The sequence below is a fragment of the Balearica regulorum genome, chromosome 8 (genome assembly GCF_011004875.1).
Source record: "Balearica regulorum gibbericeps isolate bBalReg1 chromosome 8, bBalReg1.pri, whole genome shotgun sequence".
In the NCBI taxonomy this organism is placed as follows: Eukaryota; Metazoa; Chordata; class Aves; order Gruiformes; family Gruidae; genus Balearica; species Balearica regulorum.
In genome coordinates, this window is record NC_046191.1 from 6,315,089 (window position 1) to 6,334,165 (window position 19,077).

At 39.2% G+C, this 19,077-nt stretch overlaps 1 protein-coding gene across 2 annotated transcripts; it reads left to right on the top strand.

The window, feature by feature from the left end:
- Window positions 1–419: 419 nt before the first annotated feature.
- NDC1 (NDC1 transmembrane nucleoporin) lies at window positions 420–18,327 on the top strand. Of its 2 annotated transcripts, XM_075759359.1 has the most exons (18): window positions 420–572; window positions 654–774; window positions 2,129–2,230; window positions 2,573–2,747; window positions 3,247–3,385; window positions 4,744–4,852; window positions 6,334–6,385; window positions 7,008–7,140; window positions 9,415–9,507; window positions 11,195–11,276; window positions 12,120–12,275; window positions 13,371–13,625; window positions 13,759–13,877; window positions 14,122–14,172; window positions 15,116–15,179; window positions 16,392–16,492; window positions 17,032–17,192; window positions 18,064–18,327. In XM_075759359.1, exons 1-18 carry the CDS (start codon window positions 525–527, stop codon window positions 18,125–18,127), a joined length of 2,025 nt encoding a protein of 674 aa, XP_075615474.1. In that variant the 5' UTR covers window positions 420–524; the 3' UTR covers window positions 18,128–18,327. The 2 variants fall into 2 exon arrangements, with proteins under 2 accessions (XP_075615474.1, XP_075615475.1); XM_075759360.1 differs by lacking the exons at window positions 420–572; window positions 654–774 and adding an exon at window positions 1,241–1,274.
- The last annotated feature ends 750 nt before the right edge of the window (window positions 18,328–19,077 follow it).

The window sequence follows — 19,077 nt, forward strand, 5'->3', positions numbered from 1 at the left end:
GGGAAGGTGGGGCGCAGGCGAGACGGGGGTTTGCCGTGTGCGTCTGCAGCCACCGAGGGCTTTCAGTAGCAAACGACACCGTGAAGGCGGTTCACGCCATCCCTGCTGCTTTCCCGCCCCCAGCCGCGTTCTTCCCCCTCAGCCGTGCTCTCTCTCCCGGCGGGGCTCTGTAACGTTTCCCGTAGTCCCCCAGGCCAGGGCGGGCCCTGCTGGAAGCCCGCCATCGCGCAGGGGCCGGGGGGGGGCCCGTGTTCTCCCCGGGACGAGGCAGGGCCGGCCTCAGTGCGCGGCTGTGACGGGGCCTCCCTCAGCCGCCATGGCCGCTGCACCCCGGGACCTGTAGTCCTAGGTTGACCCTGACGTCACTTCCGCTCAGGGGGCGGGGAAAGGGGGTCTGCCCGTCTCCCATTGGCTGCTGACCGTCAGGCCTCCCGGCGTGCGGCGGAAGTGGCGTGCGGCCGGCGGGGGTGGCCGTTGAACGGCGGAGACTTTGAACAGCGGGCGCGGGCGGCCGGGCCGCAGCCATGGAGGCGGGGCCGGGGCCGGGGCGGCAGCGGGCGCTGCTCCGCCAGGTGAGTGTGGGGCCTGAGGGGTAGGTCGGCCGCCCCCGGTCCCCGTCCACACCGCGGCCCCTCACGCTGTGCTTCCCTCAGGTGCTGGGCTGGAGAGTGGCGGCCGCCGTCGCCTGGTCCGTGCTGCTGCTGCCTCTCTGCACCGCGGCCTTCGTCGTCCTCAGCGGCCTCGACCCCTTCCACCCGGTGCGCTGGATCTCCAGTAGGTGCTCTGGCCTCTCCCCCTCCCCGCTCCGGGGCGGCGGTGGGGGCGGGAACCGTGCGATGCGGTGTGCTCCGTGCTGTGACCCGCGGCCGGGGCGGGGAATGGCCTGGAAGGGAAGAAGGCGGGTGGCTGTGCGAGCAGAGCGTCGGGTGATCGTTGCTTAAGTGCTTTGTCGCGTAAAGTGACGCGGTATCAGTATTCTGAGTCCGTTTGTAAAATAAAATCGTGGCCGCTGCGGTACTTGGCAAGGTGCCCTTTGGCGGGTTTGTATTTTTACAGTCGTGTTTGTATTTTTACAGTCGTGTTTGTATTTGCGGGTTTTTTTCCCCGTCTGTTGGTTTAGGCTCGGGCAATGGGAACCGACGTTGGCCTTGTGTTAAGTTTCCGCTTTGCGTGTTTCTGAACGGCCTTTAGGCTTTGACATCTAAGTTGCTGTGTTACTTAGACCCGCAATAGTCGTAACCTTTCCTACGTAGAAATGACTGTCACAAGCTGGTGTAAGTACATCCTTCAGAGAAAGAACTAGGTGAAGTGACTTAGTTCTCTATTCTGAGTACTTGGACACACTTCCCCTTTCGCTTTGTGCAGCTGCTGTTTGCGTTAGGAGCTTAAGTTTCCTCTAACTTTGGGGCATGAATTGCAAGAGAAATTCCTGAAATAGCCGCTCTGCATGGTGAGAGTAACTTTCCCTGAGTGCACGTGTGGAAATTTGAGAGCTGTTTAGATGGAAGCTTGATACCTGTGATCATTTAGCTGCTCTGGGCAGGGAGACTTGATTTGTTTCCCCCATTGATTGGTTCTTTTGGGCTTTTGTATTTTCAAAAGCAATTTACTCTGTAAGGAATTTCCTACCTTTTAAGTGTGGCTGTAGGACTGCGGCTTTTAGCAAGTGAAGGAAAGCAGTGTTAGTTGAGCCATAGTTTAATTTGCTTTGAAAGACTTTTTTTTAAAATGAAATTCTGAGTGTTCACTTATGAGAACCAGTTATAAGGGTGTAAAATCGTTTCTGTTAAATTTAAATACGCTTTTATGCACAAATGTTGTGCAGCTGGGCAGATCTGGTATGAGATTATAGAGTCTCTTGAACATTACTCCCCTTTATACACTTAGTGGATTATTGCTAACGGCTTAGGTGCCTAAATGAATATCACCTCTTTTTTCTACTTTCTGGAGCTTTCATGGGATATAGTTATAGTCTTTTGTATCTTATTAACAATATGAATTATTTGCCATTTCCAATCATACAGGTAAGATCTTTCTTTGCAGAAAGACATTTTTTTCCCCTTACTTAATGTGTCACTGTTGTGTTACTGCGATCTTCTGAGAAGCAATTAATTTTTTTTTATTTTAGATTCCTTCAATGATTTATATACTTCCTACGTCATCTTTTGTATCCTCCTTATGTCTGTGGTGATACTAATAATAAGCATCTTCAACGTTGAATTTTATGCAGGTGGGTTATGGAAATTACTGAACTGTCTGTGGTACCTCAATTAAGCAGGATGACCATTTAAAGAGATTTACATTCACATTTGATATATGTAACATTAATAGATTTAATTTTAAATTAATATAGACAAGACACAAAGCTTTTTTTAAAGTAAATTGTCCCAGATTCCTGCTTACCTCCTGGCTGAGACCCTCTTAGCTGAGCCGCTTCGTTGATTTCTTAATATTTCGTGACTGATTCCAACTGTGAAAAGTTCTTTGATGACAATGGTTTTGGTTTTTTGTTTCTTTAATGAAGGGTTTTATTAGTAAGAAATGAAAATTCACTTCTGGGTTTTATTTACAGTTGTGCCATCAATACCATGCTCTCGACTAGCACTGATAGGAAAAATTATTCACCCTCAGCAAGTTATCCATTCGATTGTTCATGCTGTAATGGGAATGGTGGTTGCTTGGTGCGCTGCAGTTATGACAAAAGGGAAGTTCCAGTTTCTTGCTGTGCCCTGCACTCCTTCGGAAAGGTAATTATTTGTCTGCGTTAAAAATAAATTATGCAATGATTCTATTCTATTGTAGAATGTATTTACCGATGGCTTCTTTCAAACAAAAAACTAAAATGTGAGTGCTATCAAAACCAAGCAATTATACGTTGATATCTTTTATTAAAGGATAGGAAATAGCTTCCTTTGTAAATGTTACAATGCGCAGAGAAATAACTGGGCCAGAAGAACTAAATTGCCGGGATTCTCAATGGAAAGTTGAATGATGACAAATTGATTGTCACTTGAACTAAGTCTCGGGCTTCTGGTTAATGTGACGTACTTCATAAATATCAGAAGCATCCTCATGCATAAATTACAAAAATAGGTGGTGGGACTCCTACTTGAGAAAAGACTTACTGAGATATCATCATGTGTACTGATCAGAAAAGTAAAATCACACTTCTGAGTCAAACTTCCTAAGGCTAGAATGTCTTTATTTGTTTTGAGCTCAGAATTAATTCTAAGTTTTCTATTTTAGCGTCGATGATGCTGTTCCTCAGATGTGCCTAAATGAATATCACCTCTTTTTTCTACTTTCTGGAGCTTTCATGGGATATAGTTATAGTCTTTTGTATCTTATTAACAATATGAATTATTTGCCATTTCCAATCATACAGGTAAGATCTTTCTTTGCAGAAAGACATGTCTTAAGTAAACAGAAAAAGCCTTGATTGTTTATGGTTTTTGTAAATGGGAGTAGCAGCTGTCTTTTGGCATCCTTTCTCTAATAGATGAAGCGTACACTTAGCTGTAAATGCTGGTAGTGTTCATCTTCCTCCTTCCTGCTCAGCCCCTTTCAAATGAACACAGAAATCTGGGATGCTGTGACTGTAACATTTAGGCCCCTCTGATACGTGTTAAAAGCTGGCTGAGCGGGACCATTGCAGAAAGTGAAGGACAGGAAAGAAACAATAAACACAAACTGAATCTTAACTTCAGGAACTGACAACAAGGGGCGCCTAAAAGCTGAAAATCCTGACAGGAAAAAAAGCCTATTACCAATTGAAACTGCGCACCCGATAATTTAAAATCTAAATAGCCTTTTGAATCTTGCTTAATGCTCCATACTCAAAGCTTGTTCATGTGCGTGGTGCTGTGGAAACTGAAATTCCATTAATGCCTTTGGAGAGGCTCTAGCAGTTCTACAGAAAGCTGTACCAACATGAATTGGTGAGGAGTGGCTTGTGAAACATCATCTTACAAAAACCATTAGCTCTGCATGATTCCCGGATTTACAAAGTCCAACCAATTTGGCAAAAAGTGTCTTTAAGGAAAGTTGTATTAGTGGAAAACATTTAAGTCGTGACCATTCAGTTTATCAGCAAACCAAGCATCATTTTGGCAATGCTGTAGTTACAGTAGTTTTGAAAATTCTGTTATTTGAATATTGTTAATTCTTTATTTTTTGAAATGCAACTTAGCCAAGTAAAAAATAATTCACTTTGGTTTCATTTGGATATAGTGTCAGGTAGGTCGCTTTGGTCTTTTGGGAAGACACATAATTTGTATGGAGAAAGGTCTCAGTATTACACTGGTTTCACCGCTTGGAGGATTACTGACTGTAACTCATACTTGTCTGAATTTTCCCTATATTTTAATGGAACACTTTTAAATGAAATCTAGTAGAATGAATATGCCTTCTTTGGGTTTTTTTTGTTTATTTTTCCATTATTCTTCTAGTTTGTTCCCCTGTGTATAGAGTCAATTTATCCCATCCCCCATTTTCATACTGCTACAAGTAGGAAAAGGGATGAGAACTAGAGATGATTACAAAATGGCAGAAAGAAAGAGACCAGGAAAATAAATAGTAGGTGTAACACCTGGAATTGCCTTAAAATAATTTTTTTTAATTCATCTAGACTTTAGATTTTCAAGTACCTTGTCTTTTTTTTTTCTTTTTAAAATTTTTTATTTTACCATTTTATCAATTTGTTCTAAATGCAGAATACTAAACTAATTTTTTGCTTGTTTTTAGCAATACAAGTACTTACGTTTCAGAAGATCTTTGCCTCTCCTGGTTAAACACAGTTGTGTGGAATCGCTGTATTTCGTTAGAAACTTCTGTGTCACATATTACTTTTTTGGTAAGGGTTCCTGAAATTCTCTCTTTTTCTTTTTTTTAATTCCTGTATTTTGAAAACTTTATCTTTAATCAATCGAGCCTGTTATACTATTTTTCAGCCTTCCGGGTAACTTGCTCAAGGCACATACACTTGTTTAAACATGTCAAGGGATCTGACATCTCTAAAACAGTAAGGAAAAGCACAGGGTTTGCACAGCGATATTTGTATGATGGCAATTGTTTCAGCCTCACAGAAGGTCGTTTAGCGTATGAGAAATGTCTCTTCTCCAAAGAGATTAACACCTTCTGTAAGGATTTATTGTCTGATCACATTTGAAGATGGTGATGGTATTCTAAGGAGAAGGGAGTGGAGAACAAGAGTTTTCTCACCTGAAGTCAGTGTTTGATCACTGTACCAAAACACAGACTGCTGTCTCTGGCGATCTCTTCTGTGCAGGAAGTCTTGTTGTAGGCAGCTGTGAAATAACTTGCATGTAAGAGGAACTACCAAATTCTAATCAGCTGCTGTTTTACAAGTGCACATTGTAAAACCTGATGCTTTGGGCCACCATTTACTTATTTGTCCTGATTTGTGGCAAAAAAGAGAATAAATCTGAAAACACAGTGCAATTAAAACAGAAATTGGTTTAGTCTGTAATTTATATTCCCTTTTTTCTTTATTCCCAAATATTTTTTAACATGGATAAACATCTCCGTGCCTTGGACTGCTCCTTCCATTGCCTGGTATTGGAAATAGAACATCATAGAGCTGAGCCTGACATACCAGCAGCAGGCATGACTTCGCTATATGTCATGTTGCTATATTTTCACTATTTTTTAAGTAAAAATTAGCCCTTTGGCTTTATTCTCAAGTGCCCTTTATGTTATTTGGAGGAAGCTGGGGAGACAAAGGCAGTATGGCTGCCTCCCGTATGAAAATGAAGTTTAGTCTTTAAAACCATGGTAAAAAAATCTGTGCTGATGAAGGTGATTGCACTGGACTTTCTAAAAAATCAGGAAATTTTTATGTTATGGTTGTAGTTATCCTCATTATTTAATGTCAAAGTATGCTAGAATTATTTCCACTTTATTTACATCAGGGGATAAATTAGAAGTATGGTGGTTCTATATCGGTTTCCATTAAATCTTTAAAAGCACTCTGCTGCTGCCTGAGCTGTAGTGAAAATTAATATTCAGTTACTATTAACCCTCTTTTGTTAGTGAGGAAACACAAATAACTCAATGCTGAGAAGCTTGCAATAAAAGATAAAGTCTACATATAGTGTATAGTTGCTGGCCTGAAGCCTTTTTTCATTCTCTTGTTTCTATTTCTTAAAAACAAAACAAAACCCCCAAAGGCAGATTGTTTCCTGGTGCACGTGTGTTACAAGACCAGTCTCTTGTTGCTATACGTGCATTCTACTTTTGTCTTCTTTTTGGCCTGTCGTGTATGTGTTTAGCAGTGTTGTATTTGTTTCAGTTGTTTCTTTTTCGATCCCCTAGGTTACATCCCAAAGGTATGGATAAGTACCACGATGGATCTTCATATAGACAGGTGGGTAGTACAATGCGGGAGAATATTGCTGACAACTCCCTTTGCTGAAGTCCAGCTTAGCAACTGGCTCTTTGTGGTCGTAGGATTCAGTTCCCTGCCCTCCCTGCACAGAACGGGGAGAGCGTTGGGTGCTTCTGAAATGGATCCAAAAGGAACCAACGTCCCCTTATAGGAACCTTCTTGTAGATAGTAATTAAGAAATCCTCTCTGTTTCCTTCATCTCTGTAAGTCTCTAAAGTTATTAGAAAGGCTTATCTCTCCAAATTGCATATATGTGTTTTATCTGCTTTTCTGTGGGGTGTTGGGCGGGGCATATCTTTATTTTTATATGGCTACCATTTGTTTTAAAATAGGGAAGCTGGAGTCTTAATACCTTAATTGGCTAAAACTGTAATGATTGTACTTACTTCATATTTCTTTTCCTTAATTTCCTTAATTTTTTCTTAATTTAATTTTATCACAGTTACTGAAAAATTAAAGAACTGGCATCCCAAACATCTTTAAGAAACTGTTTTTGAAAAAAACCCAACTTTATTCTTGCAATTGTTGCTACTGTAGCAGCTTACTATAGGTATCTTTCATAATAAAAATACTTACATCTTCTTGGTTGTTTTATCTGCAGTAAAGTGCATCATCTTGACACTCTAACTGGCTTATTGGATATCTCCTTGTTTTACCATGCCTGGTTATGTGGCGTGTTTCTTCTGATTACCTGGTACATTGCATGGTTACTCTTCAAAATCTACGCTACAGAGGTTAGTACTTACTGACAGTGCTAAAGGTATAACATCAGTGTTTCACAGATAATACTTTCTTTTCAAAAGCAGATTTACTAGGAAATAACATATTATGAATTCTTGAATTTTCAAAGCATGCAGGAGAGATGATATCTGATAACTGAACAGTTGAGAGAGGCCTGGGTGTTAATTGACTTTCCCTTTCTCTGCTTATGGCAAGACATCCCTGTGCTGCTTACAAAATCAATGCTTTGTTATTGCCACCTCCTCTTCTTACTCCTCTACTTCTGTTTCCATGTCCCCTTCTCCTGTTCATGCTTGATGCTAAATCCATGCAGATGCTGTTGGGGCCACCCTAACAAAGAACCACTTTGTGCTTCGTGGAGTCTGCACCGTGTTCTTTGTTCTCTTGAGGTATAAAGACAGAGGAGCCAGCGCAGGGCTCATACGTGTCTGGCAAAGCTTACTAGCTTGGTCTGTGCATGTGTTTCCGTGCAATGATTTTGTATTTGAGCACGAGACTGGCTGAGAACTTGGGCAAACAGCTACAGGTTACATGGGAAGATAATATCTAGAAACTGTATAGCTCTCAATCCAATTTTACAATATGGAAGAGAACAAAATGCTGTTAATTTTCTGTGAGCTAAGCTCTAGAAATCTTAAATTTAGGCAAACCGTCAAAGTACACGGTTCTCCAAAGCAGGGATGTGCTAATCTAATTCAGGCTGCAGTGTTAAAATAGACTTCAAGTAGTCTTGGGAATTAAGACACTTTTGCTTCTCCATTCAATCATAAAGTTACAAATTAATATGGCTAAAAAAAGACCACTTAAATATGTAATGAATCTGATTAGAATAAATGTGAGACCATGATTGAAGAGAGAAAAAAAAAAAGTCTTGCCAACAAAGAATTGGAGAAAACTTGGTCTTTGTTGACAAATCCAGGTATTTCATTGTAAGAATACAGAGGAGAAAATTGTTCACTTAACTTGATGGTTGGTTGTTTTCTTTTTTTTTTTTTTTTAAGATTATTAGACTGCAGATCAGTAGGAGAAAAAAAGAGTGAGGTTTAAATCCTGGATCAATGTATCGGTGCAAAGCACTCTTATGGAATGACATGGCATACAGTGCTTGTTGGAGCGAGAGCTTTAATTAAAAAGGTCTAGTTGTTGTGACTGCATGGAGAAAAGATTAACAATGAGTCAAGCACAAGTGATGTAATGACGCGTCAGAATCTGTAGTCAGCTCCAACAACAGCTCTGAGGTGTGAACAACCTATTTCAGAGGCTCATGGTTGAAGCACCAGTGAATGCTGAGGGTCAGTGTCTGTAATTATTGCATTGCTTATAAAGCTGTGGAAGACAAAAGAAACATCCAGCTGTGAACGTCTAAAATGGACCTTGCCCTTTTGTCTGTTGAACAAAAGATGTGTTTATCCTCATGATTATTTTTTTTTATGAGCTAAAAAAAACCCTTCCAAAGCTCTTTGTAAATATTTGCATAGTGTTAACTGAGAAGTCAGGAAAGAAATTGTAAACTTAGTCCACATGAAGTCACTTAATGCTTTGAAAGCAATTGCAGCCTCAAACTTCAATTTTGCAGTTGGAAACAGAAGGAGAATAAGGCTATGTAAAATGAATGCAGTAACACAAAACTGACAGGTAATCTGTCCAAACTGGTCCATGTTAAATAAACATTAAAAAGATGCAATGTTTGATACAATTTAAGCACTGCTGCTTACATTTTAAATGTTGTAGCCACAAGAACAGAAGTTCTGTTAAAACACAGAATATGAATATTATGATGATAAAAATAAGAGTTCAGTAATTTAATTCTTCTTTTGCACTGTTTCACTGATAAGGTCTTTTATTATTTGGTAAAAGAACCCTCGGTTCTTCACCAGAGTGGTTACGCTGTTAAAGATTGACAGTACAGTTTAGATTTCAGTCTTGTTTCTGAATATGGTGGCTCTAGTTTTTCCCGGGTGTGCGATTAGAGGAATTTCTTTTCATAATGATACGATGCCCCTGGCTACGAATTATATGGGTATATGGAAGGTATTTGAAGATAAAGATAGCTGGATTTTTTAAGATTTCTCAATTTTAAACGTAAGGAGTAAAGTCTTTTTGTATCTATGTTAGAAATTTCAGGCTGGTTTGCAGTAAGTTGAAGTAGTGGGGTATGAGCTTTTGTAGTTATCATTCATCTGACAAGTAACAGCTTGGGTGTGGCCTTTCATAAGGTTTTCTTGTGTTTTGCTCTGTATAACACAACTTCTGATGTTTATATCTAGACACATCATTTTCCGATCCAGCCAACTTTTGCTGAGGAGACAGACCAGTGCCTGCCTAAAATCTTGAACAGCAACCCTCCCCTTATTATAAAGGTAATTGAATTCTCATCATTTTCCCAGCTAGGTGTGTGCTGAGAAGGTGTTTCTCAAAATAACGGGTACCTAGAAGATCCAGTTGCATGCTTTAACTGAGGTGCTGGTTCCTTAAAAAGCTGCCTCCAAACACTGGAGGAGGCAGTTACGAGGAGTGGTGAAAATTTGTTTGGTAGTGACATCTGCTGGTGCTCACTGCACCGGTGCTTTCAGCTGAAGACAGACTTGTTTAGTTAGAGGTAAGATCTATTTGCCTGCAACATAAGTACATTAGTGTGTTCTGATCTAAAACAACACGTTAGTGATACTCAGGGGTTTTTTTAACTCTTTCAACTTTGAGTCTTGTCAGATAAGCAGGTATTTTCTCAAACCTTTGTAGGCTCTTAACACTTTGCCCCTGTTACTTATATTTGAGTTCTTCTGTGTGTGCGCTCTCTTGATACTAAAAAATTATTTCCATATTTATCTTGGAAGTTTGGTTTCTTTTTTAAAAAGACAATACTAAAAAGCTACTTAAAATCTGTGAGTAAAGGAGAATAATTTTAGTCTGACTATGGTAATCATTAGTGGAATTTACTGATTATAATACTTAGAAATTGGAGACCTCATATAAGAAGTAATATGTAAATAAAGATAAGAATTTCCTCCTGCATGTGCAAAATCTACATTTACTGATTTTACAGATCTCTGATAAGACTGGAAATATGATAGGCTACAATCCATTTGAATCCTCTTTTAAACTTTGCTGCACTATCAAAAGATGGGTAGGGAAGAGTCGAGCACAATTAAAGATAGAGGAAGTCAAATTTATAATCTCAGCCCTTACTAAAGTGTTGTCATGGTTTAACCCCAGCCAGTGACTGTGCACCACGCAGCCGCTTGCTCACCCCTCTTCCCCCTCAAGGGGATGGGAAGGAGAGTGAAAAAATAGCTCGTGTTGAGATGAAGACAGTTTAATAGGGTAACAAAGGAAGATAATAATAATAATAAATAATATATATAAGACAAGTGATGCACAAATGCAATTGCTCACCACATGCAGGGAAAAAAACAACCTGATGCTCAGTCTGCTTCTGAGCAGCGATCCCACCTCCCAGCTAGCTTCCCAGTTCTGTCCGGAACATGACACGCTATGGTATGGAATATCCCTTTGGCCAGTCTGGGTCAGCTGTCCTGGCTGTGCTCTCCCAGCTTCTTGTGCACCTGGCAGGGCATGGGAAACTGAAAAGTCCTCGACTTAGTGTAGGCACTACAGCTACCTAGCAACAACTACATACATCAGTGTGCTATCAACGTTATTCTCATACTAAATCCAAAACACAGCACTGTACCAGCTACTAGGAAGAAAATTTACTATCCCAGCCGAAACCAGGACAAGTGTCTTGCATCTTAGGTTCTTTCTGTCTGAGTGGTTAAGATAAAAAAATGGTGTTAGATCTTCTTTAACTCCAAAGAAATGACTTATCAGTAAAGTTCTGTGAAGCTCTTATTACCTCAGCAGCACCATCCGGGGTGGTTCTAGGGATGTGTGCAGTCATTTGCCTCGTTTCTTTTGATGTTACATGTCTGGGTTTAGTCTGTGTGAACACATTCTTTGTTAGGGATTGCTTTTGTATGGATAACTATGGTTTTCTAAAGGAAATCTGTTGGAGTTTGTATGCACTAAACCATTTTCCTTTCTTTGTAGTTTTTAGCCTTACAAGACTTGACGTTACTTTCCCAATATTCCCCTGTTCGACGACAGGAAGTCTTTAGCCTTAGTCAGCCAGGTAATTATAAAAACTATTTCATGTTGCTTTTCTTTTTTTAAAAGTGTTAGTCAAAAGCGTTTAGAAGTTATTTAATGTTGTGAGGTATGCTGCATAAGCCAGGAGGCCTCATCCCTATGGTTCCTTTTCCAAAATGATGCTTAATTATCTATATTCATATTGTTTCACCTACTGAACTCAACAAATTCACGTGCCTGTTGTTTGATTTAAATGACAGCCATGAGAAACACAGGTCTTAGGCTATTGAAAGCAGGGTCCTCTTGACACCACCAGTCAAATAGTCCGAACTGAATAATCTAACAGATGTGTATGAAAGCCTAATGCTGAGGTGTGAGGTGAAAGGAAGCACAAATAGTGAGTCACCACTAGAGTTGTGAAAGCAAGCGATGGCTATAATTTCAATTAGTACACAAGCCTCTTGCTATGTGCAAAGATGTGGCAGAGAAGGTCAATTAAAAGTGTTCAGAAGCCTTCAGGAACTTCTTGTTACACCTTATCAGGAATTCTAGTGTTTGTACTACTTCAAAACTGTTTGTCATCACCATTGATATTACTTTGTTCACTTCAGTTGTTTAGTGATTTCAGATCTGACAGGCCGAACTGCCTATGTTGCTTAGCAGGTTTCATTAAAGTCTCTAGAGTTACCCATTGACAGGAGGATCGAATCTCTCCATGTTTTTCATCTTTCCCTCAGTACAAATAAACTGTCACAGTGAAAATGTGTCATCTTAGAAATGGAGTGGTACTATAACTTTGAAGTTCTGTTCTGTCAGAACAGATACAAGGATGAGCATCTGGGTTAAACATACCTACTGCATTTCCTTTTTGTTTGCATCCTGCTAGGTGGGCACCCACACAACTGGACTGCAATATCAAGGGAGTGTTTGAGTCTGCTGAGTGATCTGACCCAGAGGCTGATCACACAGCAGGAAGCTGCAGCAGCAAATGGGAGAGCAAAGCAGCCAGCAGGAGAGCTGAAAGTATCTCCACAGACTCCAGGTATTTGAGGAAACACTGAGAATAGTTTGTAAAGCATGAAAGAACCAATAGATTGCATAGGTACATTCATCTCAATTAAGCTGTATGAGGAAAATGAGTCACAGGGTTTTCTGCAAATAAATGCAAACAAAGTCTCTCCCCCGACTTCATGTTACGTGTTCTTGTTGAAATAATCCAAAATAACTAGAAAACTTGGAAACGTCACGTTTACTCAGTTTGTTTACTCTGCGTGATGTTATGTTCGATAGAGTATTTTTTCCACCATTGCATGAATGAAAAAAGTCTAATTATTACCGTTTCTGTAAGTGGTTCAACCTAGTACAGGGAGAACTTAAGTCTTGCCAAGAGGTGCTTTGCAATTTGCATAGCTGGTCTTACGATTAGTTTAAGATGGTAAAACTAGTTTCTGTTTTGCTGTTGTGGGAACTTTGAATATGTTTGTGTGATTCACTAATATCGCTGTATAATAAGAAAAGCCAACCTGACTCTTGAGCTGTGTGCAGCCTGCAAACATTTCGGGTGTTTTACATGCCAGACTTGGGCATCATTCCTGGCAGCAGAGCTGTGTTAGCACAAGGGCTGCCAGGTAATTCAATCCTTAGCAGTCGGCATCCAGGATACAAGTGCCTGGCAACAGCAGGGGACTGTTGGTATGTCAGAGGTGAATTTCTTCGAGTGCTGCCCTTCCTTGGATTTTGTGACTGATGTGTCTCTTCTTACATACCAAGCAGAATCAGAAAGAGTTGCCGTTCTTCTATAGGTAGCCTTTTTTCTAGTACTTAATCCTGAAAGCATGCTTTTTGTAGCTATATATCAGATATATATCAGAGTGTAATAATGCTAGCTAGCAAAAGGAGAAGAATAAATAAATCCACAGGGATCCTTCTCATCACTTGCTGTTCTGAAGCTGATGAACTTTTAAAACACCTCGTGCTCTTCATTTACTTGTTTGCAAAATCACAGTAGAAACCGTGTCCTTTAATAAAAGCTCTAATGATGGAGAGGTGGTTGAAATAGCAATCAGATAACAAATCCATCTTTTATTTCATATGTGCCAGCCTGTTTGTCTTCATGCAGTGTGTTCTTTGTTATTAGGAGCTGCTGTGACAGAAGACATGTCTTTCCAGTCACAGAGGTCTAATATTGTTCCCAGAGCCTCCATGTCTTCACTGGTTAAATCATCCCTAATGCCTTTAAAGACATCGCCTGCATCTGATGTTGGTTCGCCTTTCAGCTCGCCTGCTTTAAATTGCAAGATGGGAATTCTGGATGTAAACTCTCCTTGGCATGGATCAGTCCAGAGTCCTCATGTTTTGAGAAGGGGACCAAAGCTGTGGACATCAGGTTCAGGTAGAGATTTTTCCATGGCACTGTCCTTAGCCTTGTAGTCATAAGTGCAGTAAGCATGTCAACAGAGATCTGTATCTTGAGGATTAAAGTGACAGCAACCAGTTTTTCTGAAGATATTGTATTTCTCTTGCAGATCTGCAAATGAATGGTTCCCACCACGAATCCTTCCCAGTGCTGTCTGCTGCAAGAGTTGGCAGTGAGGCAGTACAGCCAAGCTTTATTTACACATGGCTTCAGAACAAGCAAGAACAGGTAGAGTAAAAGTTGCAGCACAGATAGGTTACAGCCAGTGCAGCTTAGGTGTTCTCTCTTCTGAAAGAACTTTCCAGTTTTGTTAATGAATGCTTCCTTCTCCAATTAGCTTACATAATAAAAATCCTTTCCCCACCCCCCAATCCCTTTATACTCTGAGAAGATGGTAGGGTTTGGGGACAGCCAACTGTGCATACCTTCAGATCAGTACAGATTATATTTTTAATCTTTTGTTTCTTTTCAGATAAAAAACTTTTTGTCAAAGCGAGTGCTCATAATGTATTTCTTCAGCAAGGTAATCTTGATCTTACATTTTGTGACTGAGCAGCATGGCCTAGAAATGCATGAGCGTATGAGGGTTCTGCGTGGCACTCTGCACCTTTTGCATATAGTGACTGTTCTAAAATCTTTCTTTTAATCTAAGGTTTTCCATAAGTACAACTTTGTACTTACTGTGACTTTCATAGCAGGATTATCCTGTACCTGCATAAAAAAGAATAATAATACTTGTTTAAACTCATCTGGTTATAAATTGCATTTTGCTTAAAGCATCATGTGCTAGTAAAACACTAGTGCACTTATCTCAGTACAATGCAATTATCTCGGTATACTAATTGTAAGATGGCATGGCTTCTAGTTAATTTTAAAATTCAGTTAACTGCTTTTTGTTAGGTCAACATACCAAATAAATTATTTATAGTTTTCCTTTGTGGGAGAAGCGGTAGCTAGAATGTTGGGAATTTCTTCTTATGAAATACGGGTGCTAATATTACTACTTTCCAGGTGAACTTTAATGCTTAAACTAAACTTGCATAGTGTTTACACAGAAAAACAATTGGGTATTTCTCTTAGCATAATTGAATAACAACTCAGTTATGTTTTACAGGAGCAGCCCCCTCTAATTTAGCTCTTTGTTTTTCAGGGATTTAAATATTTCCTGCAAGTAGAGATCATATTTTTATATGCAGATCTCTTCTGTGTATGTGATAATGGTTTATGCTTACATGTACAGCAGTGTCACAGCTATGGCTTTGTGGGCAGCTCCCGTCCAAAAAGAATTTTAGTTTCTTAAAAGATGAGACTTTTTTTCTGGGTATTCCCTGAGATCTGTCAGCCTTGCAGGTCTTTTCTGAGGTGAGGGACATGACCCCATCAGATGTGTAATACCTTCATTGAAACCTGCAATTTTGGTGATATGATTTATAAAGTGCACTCAGAATGCTTTGATTTCTCCTCAGCACCCAGAAGCCTCCATCCAGGCTGTCTTCTCTGATGCCCAAATGCACATCTGGGCTTTGGAAGGTAAGCAGTTTCTATTCCCAGGTGTTAGGTAAGCGGTTTCTATTTCCAGGTGTTGGCTCACAGAACTACAACTAAAAGGATCCGATTCCAGGTTTCTGGGGCTCTGTGCTTTATAAATATAATGGAAAAAAAAAAAATATCTTTGAATTTATTTTGACAAAAGCCTGACTGCGTTTCAGATACCAACGTGAATAAAGGTTTAATTCACTTGTTAGTTTTGAGATCCCATATGAAATCTCTTTGTTTGGTAGAGATTCCTAAACTTGATTTTTGTTACTTCTCTCCCATGTGAAACCATGTAGCACTTAGACACTTATTTTTTTTTTCAGTAACAGATTTATGATGTCTTTTTACAACAGTTTTTCTGACTAAAGGCTCTGAGTATTTCTCTGTTAATCACAGAGACTTGAGGGAGGGAGGCACTCACGTAGTAACTTAACAAATAAATGGAAAAAGATGGTCTGTAGAGAATTAAAAGAACAGTGACAGTATGTGCTTGCACTACAGGATTTTCTTGTTTGTTTCAAATTCATGAGCAAACACTGGTATTGATATAATCTTTTATTAGATTTGACTGTGCAAAAGTTGATCTTTTTCTTAGGTTTTATGGGCAGATATGCCAGGCTGTGTCAGATTGATGGCGATGAGTCAGGACGTACAGAGTCAGGTGATGGGAATCACACGTACAGTTTGCATAAAAGCAGAAGATACCACTTGTGTTTTAACTAAGGGCAGAGGGCTAGGCTGTATTTTTTTTTAAAGTACAGAAACAAGTAAACTGAGAAGGGATTTAAAGCTGAGTCAAGGTTCCCCTCAAAGTATTAGAGTTCTCTTCATACAAGCTGAACAAAGAAAGTGAAGTGATCTGGAAATGTTTGTGTACAGCTAGAAGAATTGTGAAATCGGTCCTGTCTCTTGGTTGACGTCAGGTACAGCTCTGATCAGAGCAGTGGAAAGAGTGAACCAATACTTTTTTTTAAAGTTTGTTTTATATATAATCCCTCTTGCCTTATCAACCTCACACTAGTTAAACTAGTGACTGGTTTAGTCCTGAAGCAAGCCAAAGCTGAGGTAACTGTTATCCAGCTGCAGTAAGTCCTGAAGAATTCCACCACACTAGTAGAATCTTCAGGCAAAACCATGACCTTTGTTAATGCTTCAGAATTTGAGAATTCAGTAATTATAGCAAACTTCTGTTTTTTTTATTTAAAGGTCTATCTCATTTGGTAGCAGCCTCCTTTACTGAAGACCAATTTGGAGTTGTCCAAACTACACTGCCAGCTATCCTGAATACTTTACTGACTCTTCAGGAGGTAAAAACCACTAACATTTCCTTACAGCAGAACAATTCGAGGAGAAGAGAAGGAGTTTTGTTAATGTTATATTTTGACCTTGCTGACCAGTCATAACATTCAAGTAGTTACCAGTGTACATGGCTTCTCCTCTGCGGTTAAATGAAACAAAACAGCTAGTTGCCATTGTGTGCATTATGAAACAGCTGAATAAAAACCTTGTTAGTTTTTTAAAATGTAGAGGTAGAAAGTGTATTTTTAATGGAATATGTAATTTAAAAAAAAATGGTACTGGGTGCTCAGTTAAAAAGGCTTTATTTCAGGGATGCAGTAATTATAATACTGTATTTTAGGCATAGTTACAGAACTTGGTTCTGTGTTTATGTTGATGGCCAGGAAATGCAAGGCCAAGCTCAGTCTCCTATACATTTTTGTGTGTTTCAGTGGAGTTTCTGAACTTGCACTTTCTTTGTGCTTTATTTGACATAAACACGTTGCTAGTTACATGATGAAATAATTGAATAGATGAAACAAGTTCATTTATGTTTTTTCTCAATCAGGTTGTAGACAGACATTTCAAACTGCCTCATGTTTCTAGCAAACCCCCCAGGATTTCAGGAAGTCTGGTGGACACATCCTACAAAACACTACGATTTGCACTTAGAGCATCTCTGAAAACAGCACTATACCGGATAACTACTGTCTTCGGAGAACACTTAAAGTAAGAACATTTTCGTGCTTGCTTGCTTCCTATGTTTAGTTTTAATCTTATTGTAGGTCCTGTGAAAAGGGAATTTTGTGCAAAACTACCTTTGGGTCATTAATCTAGCATGGTATTTTAATATTTTTTGATTTGTGGAACCTTAAAAAATTCTTGTGTAGATATATAGTCCCCTTTAGAAACTTATTATTCATAGATTTCTGGGCAATTTTCCTTAGTGACTTTTCATGAACTCTTTAGAAACAGTCTGTGAATACCACTTGTTTAATAAATCTCAGCTATTGAAAAGAAAGCAAATCAACTAGAGACAATTGTCTGTTGTGTAGGGAGGGAATCCTGAGAATCCTATGAAGAGTCCAAATAATGAAATTCCCTTGCTTCTTGGTTGTCTGATGGCTCGCTCTCAGCTGCTGTCACAGCAGGCAGACTTTCATACTTGGCCTCTGAACATGTGGGACTGAAACTTCTTGCAGGATCTGCCCATCTCTCCCTGTGGGGGTGAATCTCACTCAGTTTGGAAGTGCTAGATGTATAGGAGAAATCATTTTAAGAGATTCTTTCTTGCCTAAATCATTCTTGCAAGTTAAATAATTGCTTGTGTGTGCTTAAAGGTAAGGAATTAGGCTCGGTTTCTGGGACAAGTGTCTAGTAGTGGACACTGTTGAAGTGAAGAATTGACAGTTTTAAGAGTTAATATACTTTTTTGTCTTTTTATTGGAACCTAGATTTTTTTTATACAGCTGGGTTTTCTACAATTTAGCTTCAGAGTAATTGTTGATTTCAAGGTATACTTAATTTTGACATGAGGCTTTATTTTTGTAGTGTGTTACATTTCATGTAAATTCTTATGTTCTGCATTTGTTGTTTTTAGTGCAGTGCAGGTGTCTACAGAACATAAGAAAAGACTTCAGCAATTCCTGGAATACAAAGAATAAATAACAGATTTTGATGCAGCTACGTTTTGGGGTTTTTTTTCAACACTCGTGGTAAGAAGAAAGTGGGACTAATCAGCCTTTTTATCTTGGCTTTTTGGAAAAGCGTATGGAAGTACAAGTCGGAGAACAAAACTTCTAGAACTGTAGAAGAGCTCTTCTGGGTTTGGATTATCTTTTGTATAATAAAACTTTTTTTTAAAATTCATCTTGCCACCTTTTAATATCATTTACAAATGAGAAAGTGTCAGTTCTTATTTTACATAAGACTATGACATTTGAGTTTTTCAGTTACTTTGCCACTCAGATCCTTCACTGTTTTTATTCTTTCCCTCCCCTTTTCTGTTAAAGGGCTGAGTGGAGATTTACATAGATACTTAGTGTGCCTAAGTGTTTCATAAATTTAGTTGATAACACTTTTAGTGCAGATGAAGTGTGTACTTTAGGAGTAGGAAACAGATGTGCCCAGGAATAAAACATGCTAAACATGCTATTCTTCTCAAAGATGGAAATATTCCTTCACAGTGGAATGGGTGTGCAGAACGGTGTTGTTAAGACACAAATACTGCTTGAAAACTTAGCAGCTTGGATTTTATCTTTAAGGTGACCTAGGAAGCTAAGTTTTTATCTACACTGAAACATATAGGAAACGTTACAGCATTTAGTAAAACTCCCAGTAACGATATTGTGAATTAAAGTTTGGATCAACAGCTTTCTGTTAAGGTGGATAGGAAGGGTGTTTGCAGCATATCCAACTTTTTCAAAATAATATACATTATTGGCAGCTTCTGGTGAAAATGATGACTTTTAAAAAATGCTTTTTAAAACTTATCTGGAAGTAAACCTGCCCAAATTGTTTGAAAATTAACTACCCAATTTTTAAACTAACCAGTTATTGTGATATCTAGGCTAGAAAATGTACAGAGTATGAACCGCTTAGGCCTAGCTGCAGT